This window comes from Panthera leo, chromosome A2, assembly GCF_018350215.1.
Source record: "Panthera leo isolate Ple1 chromosome A2, P.leo_Ple1_pat1.1, whole genome shotgun sequence".
In the NCBI taxonomy this organism is placed as follows: Eukaryota; Metazoa; Chordata; class Mammalia; order Carnivora; family Felidae; genus Panthera; species Panthera leo.
In genome coordinates, this window is record NC_056680.1 from 134,042,434 (window position 1) to 134,057,781 (window position 15,348).

The window sequence follows — 15,348 nt, forward strand, 5'->3', positions numbered from 1 at the left end:
TTACTTAAGCAAATGGATATTGTTACTGTTAAGGATTAAGATTAGCCTGTGTGATGTAGAAATCTGGGTATTCATTTCTGAGATATAGAAGCTAATAAATACATGGCAGAATCATATATCAGCTTGGGATTAATCTTGATTGCCATAATACATCTGATTAAACTTTATCTAGAGCCTTTTTCTGTTGTACTTTGGAAACTAAAATGTTTAAAAGTATTGCTAAAAAGTGCTTAACATTTCCCCAGAGGAGTTTTCAAAACTGTTTTGCTAGTGGAAAATTTAATTGATGAAGTCATAGGATTTTTGAAATATGATGTTGCAGGGTAACAAGTCTGTTGCATGTAGTGGGTGGTTGTTGGACAGTCTGGACACCGGCCCTTAATCTAATTTGCTATGAGCCATGGGGAAATTATATAGCTTTTCTATGCTTTACTCTTCTGTAAAAAGGGCCTACTACACGCCACTAACAATTGTAAGGAATATAGATGACTTGAGCTTTAAAACCTCTTATAGAAAGGCTCGATGAGGGGCGCCTGGGTGGCTCAGTCGGTTAAGGGGCCGACTTCGGCTCAGGTCATGATCTCGCGGTCCGTGAGTTCGAGCCCCGTGTCGGGCTCTATGCTGACAGCTCAGAGCCTGGAGCCTGTTTCGGATTCTGTGTCTCCCTCTCTCTGACCCTCTCCCGTTCATGCTCTGTCTCTCTCTGTCTCAAAAATAAATAAATGTTAAAAAAAAAAATTAAAAAAAAAAAGAGAAAGGCTCAATGAAAATCAAGCTTATAGCTATGACAGAAGTTGCTGTTGCTACTGTTTATAATAATAATAATATTACCATCATTAGATTTTAGATTCTGGGAAGAGGTGGTTTTTAGTATAATAAATCTTCCTAGGCTATGAATTAATAATTTATATATTTGAAGGCCCTGGGAGTGGGGATTCTATATCTTTTTTTTTTTTAACTTTTAGGAAATAAAGATTTTCAGAGTTAAATAAGTTGGATGTAGAGTAATATTTTCTTCCATGTGAATAAAAGCCCCATGACTTCAGAGCCTCTTGGTTTTTCTGAGAATTAAGTTCTCTTTTTCTTTGAGGACTGTGACAAAGGGAAAGTCTGTGGTTCTGTCAGTACATTGTTCTTTCTGTAGAGTTTCTTCAGCTGTATGCCCTTTTTATTTTTCTCCCAAGGCCATAAGCTCCTCTTGTTCTGTAACCAAGGACCTGGCAAAGGGACTAGTGCATCATAGCCATTCTATTTATGTTTAAACCACACAGTCTTTTGAGTGATGGGGTGAGCACTCTACAGGGGTAACTGAGTACAAAAGGCATGAAATAACGATCACTGAGATGGAAAGTTTTAGTAGGGAATTGTGAGAAGGAAGACTGAAGAAAAGATTGCAGCTTGATTTTAGAAGTCCTTGATGGCAGTAAGCATTACTTTCTGTGTTCTTTGTCTCCCACATAAAAACTTACATAACCATCCCATTATCACAAAGGGGGGGAATCTATTGTGCAGACTTGGGAACTAAACAAGTAGTATTCCAATATATATTGCTTCTCTTCCTCTTGAACTGCATTCTTGCATGCATGCTGAGGTCTGAACATTTCTGTCTGCATTTGTGGATAGAGACTCTTCTGTACTGCTACAGATGGAACCATAGGGAGTATGTTTATTGTACTGGGGCATATTTCTAACTGAACTGGTAATATCAGCAAGCCCTTGATGGGGTCTCTGTCAACTTCTAGGTCTTCTAAAGGGCACTGAAATTGTTGGCATTAATGGAGAATGCAACATTCCTTTTGGAGGTAAAATTTTAATTCTGATTTAAATAAAGAATTTATTTCCCAAAGACATGAATAAGATAAGAAACAGGACCTCATGTGGAAAAACCTTTACCCTCTGGATCTGAGTTTAACTCTTGACTTAAATCTTCACATTCTAATACAGTTGGCATTTGCAACTTTTGTCAGTATCACGAAACCATGAAGCAGTCTGATATTTATGGGGTATGTGCTCTATAGTGATTCTAGGCTGAGAGAGTTTTTGTAGTAGTGATAAGATTATGAAACAGAGTAGCGAAGAAGAAATTAACATAGCTATGACCTAATTCCAGGGAAAACTTTGACATGTGTTCATATTTGACCTCTAGATCGCATATTTCTTTAAAAAAATTATACCTGTTTTACACCAATTTGAAGGAGACATAGCTAATGAAGGATATAACTAATGAAGACATTTCTTAGGTAGTTCTGTATCACATATTTTTTCTCGAAATATTTTACATCTGTTAGTTACTTAGATCCTCATTTCTAAGTTTCAGGGATACTTGAAGAAACAATAGACTGTATGTGTGACACTTAATGGTAACAGTGACTCTTTAAGAAATTCAGTTCTGGAATAGAATCCATGAAAACATTTCAAAATGTTTGTAGCACCCCCTGCTGGCTATATTGTGGCACTTCCTAAACGAAGATTGCATCTTTAGTTTTGCTCAAAAATACTTTAGGTATATACACCATGTCTCTTTGCAGTTATTTTTATTTAGAAATAATTTCATTTGTATCCAATATATAATAGTGTTGAAATTTTAATTGAAGGTATTTTGGTTTAAAATTTTTCAAATGAGTATTTGAACAACGCTTGTCCTTCTATGCCAATATAATAATGTATTCACTGGAGAACAATTATTTGCCCGTAACCTTTTTACTAATATTTCAGATGACATTCAGTGGGGGAGAGGCATCTCCCCGAATGTTCCTGTTTTATTGCAAAAAATGTCACCATGGGCAACCTCTGTACTATCTGTGTACATGTTTGTTATATGCTAAATACAAACCTTGCAATATTCATGAAGCTTTAATTGGACCGCTTTGGATCTTGAAAGACATCCTTTGAGGAAAGGGTGGGAGTGATGAGGACCTAAAAGTTAAAATAGCCTTAAGGGCAGAGATCATATCATGGTTGTTTGGCTCCCCGGTGTGATTCTGTGATTTGAGCCATAATCTGGAGTTCATTAGTGACCCCTCCCAGGGTCTTTACATCTGTAAGAAAAGTAATTATTTAAGAAAAACATAATTTTCTAGTTAGTGCCATATGAAGTGACAGCTATAGAATTTCAGTTTCTCAGGAACAAAATTCAAAGATGCTGAATTAATTGAGCAAAGATCATTTCCTAAATGGTGAGTTAAGCTAAGTGTCAGAAAATTTAGGGCTATAGTTTATAAACATTGTGCAAATTTTAGGCAGGCTCCAGCCCTAATTTAAAGACAAATTTATCTTCTTTAAATAAAAACATATCTTTCTGTTATATGTACACCCTTCATTCACTATTTTAACAAAAATATATTGAGATTAGACACAGTGTTGCTATAGTGTTTTATCTTCTTCATTTTCATGCTGTATTGTAATAGATGGTTTACTTGTTTGTTTTCCCCATTGAATGCTCAATGCTCATTGGATGGATGGATGGATAGATGGATGAGTGAGTGGGTGTGGAAGGATGGATGTTGCATATAACAGGCATGAGGATAGAATCTTAATGAATCACCCTTTAATGCTCTTTTGATTTCTGCAATAATTGCTCACTTTTGTGTGTCTATGTCTTTGGGTGTGTTTTTTGGCCGATTACGCACACAGAGATGTTTTAAGTACTCTTAACTTATTTTATTTTCTAATAAAACATTATTCACTCAAAGAAATGTAGTATTCTGAATCAGTAGAAAGTCTTAATCATAGGCTGTTTAAAAAGAATTATAGCTTATTAGTCACACACTTATAAGACAGTCTTAAAAACTAATGATTGAACCAAGTCCTGTGGTTCTAAATTTCTGTGGTTTTTGTGGAAGAAAGATGTATAATCTATTAGTATATGCTAGAATTATAATATTACTATAATTAATCCATGTATCTGTAAAAGTAAACAGTGTTATTGCTTTAAAACAATTTATTTTCATAGCATTTCTCTCTAAAATAATAACTTTATTCATTTTCTTATCTCTTTTATGGCAGTGTAAAAAGTAATCTGGTGCTTTGTCACAAATCAGTATTAACATAGACCCTAATTAAATAACTCCATATTATACTCTAGAACTTAAGTTTAGCTTACAAATATACCTTGTACCTATAATTTCAGAAGTAAATTTATAGAATCTGTGTAGACCTTGTGAAATGACTATTGAAGTTATGAACTAGCTGATGCTGGCATATACCTTGATTTAGCAAATGAGGAAACTTTGGCCCAGAGAGATTAGGGAGAACTTTTCCAAAGTCCTGGTTCCTGAGCTTTGTTTCCTGATCAACCACTCAGAGTTTTTCCACGTTGCTTCCCATGTAGAGGATGGAGAATAAAATTATCTTATCAAATGGCCAGGAAGGGTGTTTTGCTGAATTAATTAGCTTGTAGTGTGTCTGGACTCTGTGTAACATTTTCATATTTCTCTTTGTTGCAGAATGCAAAGTATGGCGAAATCCACTAAATTTATTTAGGGGCGCTGAATATAATCGGTAAGTGTTTTGACAGCTTGGGAAACAAATGGGTCTAGTTCAGAGAGTAAAGACAGCAGCAAATGTTTTTGCTGGTTCATTTAGGGGTCATTGTAACAGTCTGTGTAGTGCTTCTATTTTTTGATACAGTCCTCAAATGTTTTGATTTTTCTGTTTTATAGTTATTTGGGGATTAGAATTGGGATGATGTACAAAAATGTGTAGTTTTTAGAAATTTTCTATTACACTTATTATTTTCATTATGCATTATACAATCAAAATATTTTGAAGCTTACCTAGAGCATGGTTATAAAGATGTCATAGAAATTTTGTTGGAATTTAATTTTGCAAAGTAATTAGGCATATCAGAATTTTCATGGCTTTTGGGAAATGCCTATTCATAAGAGTAATGAGGGAAAGTTTTCATTAGCTAGTGCTAGTAAAATTTTTAGAGAAAAATATAAGGGAAAATGTTTACTTGTTTCCTGCTGATAGACCTCCTTAAGGGAGAACAGGATGATTAAAAAAAACTTTTTTTCATTCATTGGCAAAACTGTTTTGTACCCAGTTAATGTTTTATAGTTCAGTTTCCTATGCAGCTTAATATTTTGTAGGTCTTGCTTTCCAAGTGTCTGACCATCTATTTCCCCTTTACCAGGTACACTTGGGTGACAGGACGAGAGCCTCTGACTTACTATGACATGAATCTCTCTGCCCAGGACCACCAGACGTTCTTTACTTGTGACTCAGACCACCTGCGTCCTGCAGATGCAAGTATGGACACTCCTTTAGATAGTTGCTGAGTGGGAGGGCTTTTGATTTAAGTACTAAGGTTATTGCTTTTAGAATATCTGCTCTACAGCCCCCCCCCCCCCAGTGAATAAATTATTAAATTGGAGATTGGCTGACAGAACCCAGAATTCTGGTACTTAATTAAAGGATTTATCATGATGAAGTATCAATGTAGAAATGAGTCTTCTTGTTATGATTTAAAATACTATTTAAAACTGAGAACAAACTGAGGGTTGATGGGGGGTGGGAGGGAGGGGAGGGTGGGTGATGGGTATTGAGGAGGGCACCTTTTGGGATGAGCACTGGGTGTTGTATGGAAACCAATTTGACAATAAATTTCATATATTGAAAAAAAAATAAAATAAAATACTATTTAAAAAATATATAGTAACATTGGATTTACATATTTCTTTTTTTATTTTTTAAATATTAAATATAATTTATTGTCAGATTGGTTTCCATACAATGCCCAGTGCTCATCCCTAAATGTTCTCTTCAATGCCCATAAATCTTATACGAAGCTAATTAAATCCTTGATTGAGGTAGAATGAAGGGTCATGTCTCTTCGATGATATTGTAGTTAGAAATTGAGATTTAGTGAATCCAAATGATAAATGAATATATTGTAGTGATTTGTATGCCTATTTATAGGTTCACTAGCAGTGAATGAGGGCATGGCCTTAGCTTTTGGAATCCATATTTGTTTATCAACCTGGAAAGGGCTTTGTTTGGTATGCATTTCACGTGGTTTGAGATCTAAATAATCCTACTGACATTTTTTATATTGCCAAACTTAAATAGGTGAAAAAAAAATCTTTAAAAAGAGGAATATATACATGCACCTGAAAAGCTAACTTCAAAGATACATATTGATAAAACAAGTATGGAGATTGTTGTTCTTTTTAAAAAGGTACTGTTTATCATGGTAGAATATCATAGTCCAATAAATATACCAGGCATTGAGCTTTGCACAGTATTTACACAAACTGCTCTGGTATCTAGAAACCGTGTTTGCAGCAAACTTTGGGAACAGATACACATATTAAGCAAAAGACCAAACCACTTTTTTTTCTGATCCAACTCATAATTCTTCATATGGTTTTACAAAGTCTTAATACCCAGAGCCTATAGTGTTTGGGAAAATGAACAATAGAAATTATGTTGTGCCTAAGTAGAAGGAAGAGATTAGTAACAATCTCATATCAAAATGTGTAAAATATGTTTCTTAATGACAAATAACATTAATGAGCAAAAGAAATATTAAATCTCTTTTAGAATGTCTTTTCCTTTCTTGATTAAGGAACCCTAACCAGTGTGGTGAGCATAGCATAACGTGTAGACTTGGCAAATCATTGTTATCCACTTGAAACTACTGTAACATTGCGTGTCAACTAATACTTCAGTAAAAAAAAAAGAAATCTTAATCAAGATTAAACCTCTAAGATTATAGACCATGGGTTAATCTATAAGATTTAGACCTGTAGTATTAAGAGCACAAGAAAGGTTTGCTCTCATCGAAGGAAGGACAATGGAATAGCACTTTAGAGTGTATTTGTGTGATTTTGGAGATTTGGGCTCACCTCTTTAGTAAGTGAAATATTCTCTTGTATTCAAGCTGAAAGCTATTAATTTAACTATTGTCCTGTGGTGAGTCTTCTAATTATGTGTATTGATGGACATGCTTTTTTCCTCTTTTTGTAAAACAGTAATGCAGAAAGCCTGGAGAGAGAGAAACCCCCAAGCTAGGATTTCTGCAGCTCATGAAGCCTTAGAGATAAATGAGTAAGTGGGGGACAAATCTTGCTTTTAAAAAGGAAATCTCATCCTTGGCTGAATGTATTCAGTTTTCATTAATGGTATACTTATATTAAATTATGCATTTGAACTTGAGGATTGTTTTAGGGGTTATTAATTTGTAAAAAAAATTTTTTTGCAAAGGACATCCATGTGATGGTGGTCTTAGTCATTTTAGAGAGCAATTCAGTGGCTTTGCTATGACCCTAACTTAAATAGCTTCCAAGGGCTATTTAGCCCTTCAAGGACTATCTGTGGGATATTGCAAGGACATAAAATAAAAACAGTTCTTTACATAACTATAACATGGGGAAATTTTTTCAGATGTAGAATGCTCATCTGTGCCATCACATTTTTTAGGTAGATCTTCTGCTTGTGGGGAAAAGATAACAAAAACATAAGGTGAAAAAATTACACTTTTGAAGTAGTTCAAGATCAAGACAAAGATAAGAGGAAATGCTGTCATTAGTGTTGTTAAACATTCTGTGGGTTACCAGGGAAGGCTGGGAAATATTCTGGAGATCTTAGAAAATGAGAAAGATTCTTAAAATTGAAGTCATAAAATCTCAGGGTTGGCAGAGACCTTAAAGGTCATTTAGCTCAACCACCCATCTGGTGCTTGAATCACCTCGACATTCTCCCTGCCAAGTGGTCATTGTTAAACTATTTTATGATTTTTTTTGAAGAAGGTTACAGATTCTTCTTTGGAGGTCTTAGAAAAAAGATTCACTTGAGAATTGGAAATCCTGCCATTGTAACCTGTTGATCTGTTTGGTTTCTGATTCTGCCATACAACATATTTATTTTCCAGTTTCTTGTCATCTACAAATTTGATATGCCTGCCTTCTGTGTGTCATCCATGTTTCTGATAGAAATGTCAGGCTCAGGGGTGGAACCTTGTGACATGGCATATAGAAACTGTCCTTCAGGTTCATGTCTTCATGAGTCATCATCCTTTGGTATCAGTCAACCAATTCACTAGGCCACCCAGTTAACACTGTGATTCAGCTCACGTTTCTGCATTTTGATCTTAAAAGTACCAGTTGTAGCTATGAATCTTTAATGTATAGTAAATCCTTTAAAGTAAATTAAGATAGCACAACCTGATTTAGGTGTTCTTAGTGGATTTAAGTGTTCACCACTTTCTTTTAAAAATGCTTGGAGACCATCCCTTTAATAATCCATTAGAATATCTTTCCAAATCACTGTTCTGTAGTTTGGGAAGTCTGCCTTCTTCCCCTTTTGAACATTTTTACTACATTTGTCATCTCATCTTCTAGCACCTGTCCATTCTTTGTGATTCCTTACCTATTCACAGAGAGCACTTCCATGGCCTGACTACAGGGTCTGTTGGCTTCCTGGGATTTACCCATCCCAGTACAGTAATTCACTTAGAATTGATCAGTTATTTGCAATCTTACATCTTTTTTACCCCCATGAGAGTTTAATTTCTTCTCCCCTTCTCAGCCTGACAATCATGCTCCTTGATGGAGAAGCCAGGAACAAAATAGAAGTCAGAGAGTTTTGCATTCTCTTTATTATCTGCTGCTACTAACTATAAACTTTTCTTGTTTTGATGTGGTTGTTGTGTTGTTTGTCTTTTTTGCTTATTTATTTTTGCGATGGTTTTAGAGAAATGGGGGTGGTAATAGGGTTTTAAACATAATTTTAAAACAGGGAATAGATGGTTGTCTTCAGCATTTTGTTTTGTCTTTATTTTGCTTTGCAAGCTTCAGGTAATTTTTGGAGTTTTAGCTCTCCTGACATTATTCTTATAATTTCATTCCACTCTCTTGTAGTCCTTCATTACATGCCCTCTTTCCATCTTTTTTTACATGTCCTTTAAACATCTGACCTTGTGAGAGATCTCTGTGCAGCCATATTGATTACTTAATTGTCACCTCTCTTTTCTTCCTGAGAGGTTCATTTGTGACTACGGTTACAGGTGGACATTTGGAAGCTGCCCAACCCTCTTAAACCATTTTTTTCCTTCGGAGTCTCATGCCATTGAATCATATCTCTTTTCTTTGAAGTTTTTGAAGTCCACCTTACCCTCTTTGATTACCCCTGAACTCCAAAATGACATAGTAACTCTCTCTGAATGTTCCTATCAATTTTCATTTCACCAACTATTTTTTTCTTCTTGGTCAGAATTAGGTCCAGAGTTGAAGTTCCCCTAATTGCTTCCTCTACCATCTGGGAGATAAAATTGTTACCAAAGTAAGTCAAGAACCTGTCGGGTGCCCTACTTCTAACCAAACGAGACTTCTTCTAGCAGATATCTGGATGGTTGACACCCCCATCACCATACTTTCTTGCTTCTGTATGTGTATTGTGTTGTGACAAGGATGCATCATCGATATCTTCCATTGAGCTGAGCAGTCGTTCTGTACTCCCCAACCATTAGCACTTCTATTGCTCTTTCTCCTTCACTCACAAGCTCTTAGCATGTTTCTACCCCAGACTCATGACTTTCCACATAGATACATGTTTTCTTGGCTAGTAGTGCTACTCTGCCTCTCCTAAGAATACTATTTGAAATGTATATAAAGCAAGCAACTTGCCCCAACCTATCTTGAATTCCCAGCCCACCAACTATAACCTTAGAGCTAACTCCTCTGATACTATATCTGCCACTCAGTATTATAATCTCAGTTTTCACTTCATTACCCTTGACCCATATTTATATGCCAGCATCTGAAGCCTTAAGTGTTGCTTCCTGATGCCTATCCCCATTATTTTCTGTAGTGAATCACTGGGCAGTTTCAGGATCATTATTGTTCTTTCCAAGTTATGTATCGGCTGCCCTCCATAGTAATTGGTTTTTACAGCATTTTTTCTGGGCATTTTTCTCCCTCGTACACCACATTCTGCCTAAAGCCCCATTGATTAGTCCTGCATGAAATTAAAGGGATTGGCTAAAGAATTTATAAGACCTCTCCTCAAGGCTAAGATTAACCAGTAACCCCAAACCTCCCATTAGCTGTAAGTTCAGCCTCCTTTTCCTAGCTGGCTGTTGCAGTTTATGAATGGTAAAAGCAACATTTGGTTTCATTTTCTGTTTATTTTCTCTCCTGTGGTCTGATGGAGGTTCTGATAAGTAGGGAAATGACCACAAGAGGGGCAGTGGAGAAGAAGGAAAACAAAGGGATCGGTGCAGATCGGGACCTGTACGGTCTGCTCTGGCGTCACCATTTCCTAATTACATTCCCTTTCTTTGGCAGTTGGGTTGTTCTTACATGATTGGGAAGGTTTAAATTTCCAAGAGTTCCCGTGTTTGTTAGTTAACTGCTTATCCTTTCTGGCTTCCTAGCTTAGAGGTTGTTGAAAGGATTAAATGAGACGATATATGTTAAGTGCCTGGTACAGTGCTTAATGTATACTAAGCAACAGGTGGTAGCTATTATTGCTAAAGGCGTGAGATTTAACTCTTGTTCACTACTGAGGCTGACTCAGATTTTGAGCTCTTCAGAAACAACACTACCTGTAGGTTCTTCCAGTGTTCTCTGGCAGAACATCAGTGCTAACTGTAATGAGATGTTGAAGCGCTGTTGTCTTAATCAGTAATTTATCTGATTTAATGAATTTCTCATTCTGAAGAAACCCTTATATTAAAGAGAATCGGTGTTTAGTAAATAGCAGTAAACTTATATATAGGATCTCTAACTTTGAGAGCTGGAAGGAGATATTTCACAATAGCTAGTATCATTGCCACTGTCAGTTGACATTGATTATGTACCACATGCTGGCTACTGTACTGAGCACTTTACATGCATCACCTTACTTAACCTTCACAACAACAGTGTGAACAAATAGATTCCATGTTGTTCTCCATCAGGGAGGCAGAGTAATAACTTGCCCAAAGTGACATACTAATAAGGGGCAGAGTCCATACGTGAGCCCCAGATCCTAACACTACACATCCTACCTTTCAAGCTAAAATACAGACATTTCTTTTGTGCCATTATTTTGTGTCAACAACTACAGACCAGGGGTGCATGAACCAGTTGGCCACTCTGCATGTTTTTGGCATAACTCCTTGCCCTTCTGCATGTACTCCTACAGCTATTCCAGTGTCTTTGGATTTGTAATTGATGGTGGCTATTATCTGAATGGACAGGTGTGCAACTGCTTATATTCTCTTGGCTGAAGAGGAAGCAACAACCATTGCTGAAGCAGAAAAGCTGTTTAAGCAGGCCCTGAAGGCTGGAGATGGCTGTTACCGGCGTTCTCAGCAGCTACAGCATCACGGATCCCAGTATGAAGCCCAACATAGTAAGGTTTTCTCCAGGTTGACATGATGGGAGATCAGAACTGTAACACGATTAATCGGAACAAACTTTCAGGCCAGTTCAAAACAGGATTCTCATAGATGAGAATAAATATTAATTTTTGCCTTCTTTAAAAAAATTTTTTTTAATGTTAATTTACTTTTGAGACGGAGCATGAGCAGGAGAGGGGCAGAGAGAGAGGGAGACACGGAATCCGAAGCAGGCTCCTGGCTCTAAGCTGTCAGCACAGAGCCTGATGCGGGGCTCAGAACCCACAAATTGTGAGATCATGACCTGAGCTGAAGTTGGACGCTTAACTGACTGAGCCACCCAGGTGCCCCTTTGCCTTTCTTCTGAATAATTTTTTTCCTTTCCATAAGAGCACAGTACATAATTATAGCTTTATTGCTGTTCACTTAATGTTCAGATTCTCTTTCCTGCTCTTAAGATCCTTAACTCCAGAAATAAATGGTAATAACCTTTAATGATAACTTTCTCCCAAGAATTCTTATGTATTTCTCTGTTTATTAGTTGTTTCTCTGCCCCATAACTTAAGTTCTAGTTGGGAAACAGGACTTAAATTCATGTTAATGTAATCAAAGGTTTTCTCTTAGGAGTCTTCTACAGCATGGGTGGAAATAGGACAACTAAGAGTATCACCGTTATTGGTGATTATCTCAGTATTTAGCCTTTTGGTATTGGCTTTCAGAGAGAAAAAGCCATGGGTTCATAATTATTTCTCTTTCTTATATTAAAAATAGTGGCTGCTTTTGTTTAAGATAACTCTTTAAAATGAGACCGTTTACTTTAGTACACTAAACAGAGGGTCAGTGATATTTTGGGGGGATGGTATAAAAAAACAAGACAACAAAATTGTTTCTGGAATTCCTTGAGCCACTTGACTTGTCAGTTTGTTGGTTGTTTAAGTAGAAATGTAGCAATCCTTTCATTGTCCATTCAGACTTCAGGTTGTTTCATTAAGGTGGAATTTCTCCCTCCTGCATCTTGGGGAGTAGGATTGCATTGCCTTCATATTTGAGATTATAGAATTAAATTTTAGTGCTAAACTTGTATTTGACACAGACACTGAGTGCATTAGTCTTTATAACTAAGTTACAGCGAGATCTTTGATTTTTGTGTGTATACATGAATATGTCCACACAACACAATAATACACAGGTTTTTTTTTCATATTCAGTAAGTATATTTATTTATAAGCAGTAGGTATATATGTTAATCAAGTTTCTAATCACATCTGTATCTTGCTTTTTAAAAAATTTATAAGAATGAATTTTGAAGACGTGTATAGTAATGTCTATTTTCTGAACTAAATGAGAATTAACACATAACATTACATAAACTATAATATAACTTAAGAAATTTTCTTTATTCCTTTTTTTCTGTAAATTAAATCCTTTCAACCTGTTGCCTACATCTATCCAAAAAATATAATCACATCTTTAAAATAATTTGTAGGCACTTGGCAAATTTTCAGCACACATCTTGTTCTCATTGTTTTAAAACTTGAAATGTTAGGACTTTGGTCTTAACATCTTTTAATAGCTGCATATTATACATGTACTTAATCTATAACAGGTGTGTCATATTTTTCTAAAACATGGTAATTTTATTGAGGATTAAATGAATGCATGTTCTCACTGGTTCAGAAACATATCCAAAAAGACATATAATTAAAAGATTAAGATGAGAAGTTGTTAATGTACTTTTTAGTGCCATTTTAGTGACTATTATTGTAACTAGTTAGCTTGTCAATGCTTTCTCTAACACTAGGGTAGTTTTTCATTTTGTTACATACTCTATTGTCATATCTGGAATGTGTTATATTGCCATCTAAAATAGACTGCTTTGGGGACCTGGAGATGATTATGATGTCACTAGTATTAGGGAAGGAATAATATAAAACAGAAGTTCAAGATGAGGCTTCTCCAGACTTAATGTCAAGCAGGAAAAAAAAAAAAAGTTGATCAAGATGCAACCTGAGATTCACCTCTTTGCATGTTCAGCAAAAGCATGCAAACTGAAGAATATGGAATGCTTGCTTGTAAACCACATTCAATATGGGTATGCTCATTTCCCCAGCACTTTGTGGCAGATGATTTTATTTATCAAATATTCAACATCCTAACTCAAAAGTATGGATTAGGTAATCAGTCACATGATTTGACCTTTGGAAGTCTAAGTGCTTTGACTACACTGTATGCATTTTACTATTAGCAAACTCGTCAGTGCTCCTGTCAGTAAGAAAAAGCCAAAGGAGCACTCTGTTCTCTCTGAGGTTTTCCTTTAAGGGTATGGCAAAGGAGCCTCTGTATTTTTTTCTTGCTGCTCAGCTGAAAGCTTTTGTATTTTTAAATTTTGGTGTTTCATATTTCCTTTTTCAGGACGAGATACCAACGTCTTGGTCTACATCAAAAGAAGGCTAGCAATGTGTGCCAGAAGACTCGGGAGGACCAGGGAAGCAGTGAAAATGATGAGAGATGTGAGTTTAAATTTGTGTTTGGGAACAGTAGCAATGTACCTGACTTAAAGAAGGAGGAGCCACCTGAATGGCCAGAGGAGCCACCTGCATGGCTGCAGAGAGCAGCAGTGATGGCGCGGTGGTCCCATGGTTGCTGGAGCCAGCCAGTCTGGGAGTTGGCTCTGGCTCCCAGTGTATTAGGTGAATGATCTTGGGCCAGTGAGTCTACTGCTGTGTGCCTGTTTCCTCATCTGTGAAATGGGGATAGATAACAAGAACTTTAACAATACTAATAACAAAAAAAAATTACTACTAAGGATTATTGTGAAGATTAAGTGAGATAAAACATGCAAAGCTTTCAGTAGAGTGACTGTCATCTTAAGGAAATTTCAGTAGGTGAGCTTATTATTAAACCTGTGGAGCTGTAGCCAGAAACCAAGAATGAGATCAGTTAGTTTAGCTAACTGACTTTTTTTGTGTGTGTGGACAGTCAGGAAGATTTGAAAAACTATGGGTCTAATTAATTGCTACCCTCAAATTTAATAATATTATGATCTAATCTGATTGTAGTCATTTCAAGCATTCTCCTAGATTCTTGCATCAGGATATTTTATCACTAGTAGTCAACATAACAAAAGAGGAAGTAGGTGAGAGTTTTAAAACAAGAGAGAACCAAGAGAGACTATTAATATGTAACTTTAAATCAAAACAGTAGTTTTAAGGGAAATCAGTAGAGGAACTTTTACTTCCATATTTTTTTTTAATTAAGAAATACTTTTTCATAAAGAAGCTGACACCAATGTGAATTGTATTTATAAACCATTTTTTTTTAAAACAATTTCAGAAAACCTTTGCCAACACTTCATGCATGTACTGTTTTCCTGAATCAAGAGACATAGGTAACTGCCCATTATAAAAATGAAAGAACCAAGGGGCAAGATTAAAGTGACATCTTGCCTGGTTCTCAGCTTTCGGGTTTGGGAACAGGACTGTGTAAACCTCTAGTGAGCCACTTCTCAGTTTATCTTTGGAAGGGCAGTTATTCATACAAATTCCCAGTTACTCTGTTATTCAGGGCCTGCACTCCATCCAGGCCCACCCCTAATTATTTCTGCAAGTTACAGCCTAATGTAAAGGTGAGATCCGTGTTTGGGTCCGGCTACTCAATTAAACAGTGGTATAGCTCCCAGATCTGAGGAGAGGACAAGAGGAGGGGGATTCCAAGATAATTCTATTTGACTCAAGGTGATAGATGCTCTGTGGGCAAAGCCACTGTAAAGGGGATGTCCCAGGATTAAATTCTTTTGGTTGAGGGGAGAATTTAAAGAATGTCATACAGTGTAAGTGCTAATTTTTACAAAAGGAAAGTTCTGTAGAGACATGAACTTGCTCTCTAAGCTTTTTAACTTGCAGAAATTCCATCTTTTGATACAGTGAAGAAACTCTGCCAGTCCCTTTGTCTCTGAAAGAGCTGAGAATTTTATGAAGGATGGGATATTTATCTTAAACTGGCCCAGCCACATTCAGCCTTTA

At 36.2% G+C, this 15,348-nt stretch overlaps 1 protein-coding gene across 13 annotated transcripts in view; it reads left to right on the forward strand.

Moving 5' to 3' along the window:
- ST7 (suppression of tumorigenicity 7) overlaps window positions 1-15,348 on the forward strand; it is a 248,100-nt gene that overhangs the window by 145,086 nt on the left and 87,666 nt on the right. For 11 of the 13 annotated variants that reach the window (XM_042922747.1, XM_042922752.1, XM_042922842.1 and 8 more), the window contains exons 4-9: window positions 4,446-4,500; window positions 5,138-5,253; window positions 6,978-7,053; window positions 9,217-9,285; window positions 11,186-11,340; window positions 13,739-13,836. In XM_042922747.1, the coding sequence (XP_042778681.1) occupies window positions 4,446-4,500; window positions 5,138-5,253; window positions 6,978-7,053; window positions 9,217-9,285; window positions 11,186-11,340; window positions 13,739-13,836 (569 nt within the window). The remainder of the gene's footprint in view (window positions 1-4,445; window positions 4,501-5,137; window positions 5,254-6,977; window positions 7,054-9,216; window positions 9,286-11,185; window positions 11,341-13,738; window positions 13,837-15,348) is intronic. The other 2 variants (XM_042922776.1, XM_042922786.1) reach the window with 1 other exon arrangement.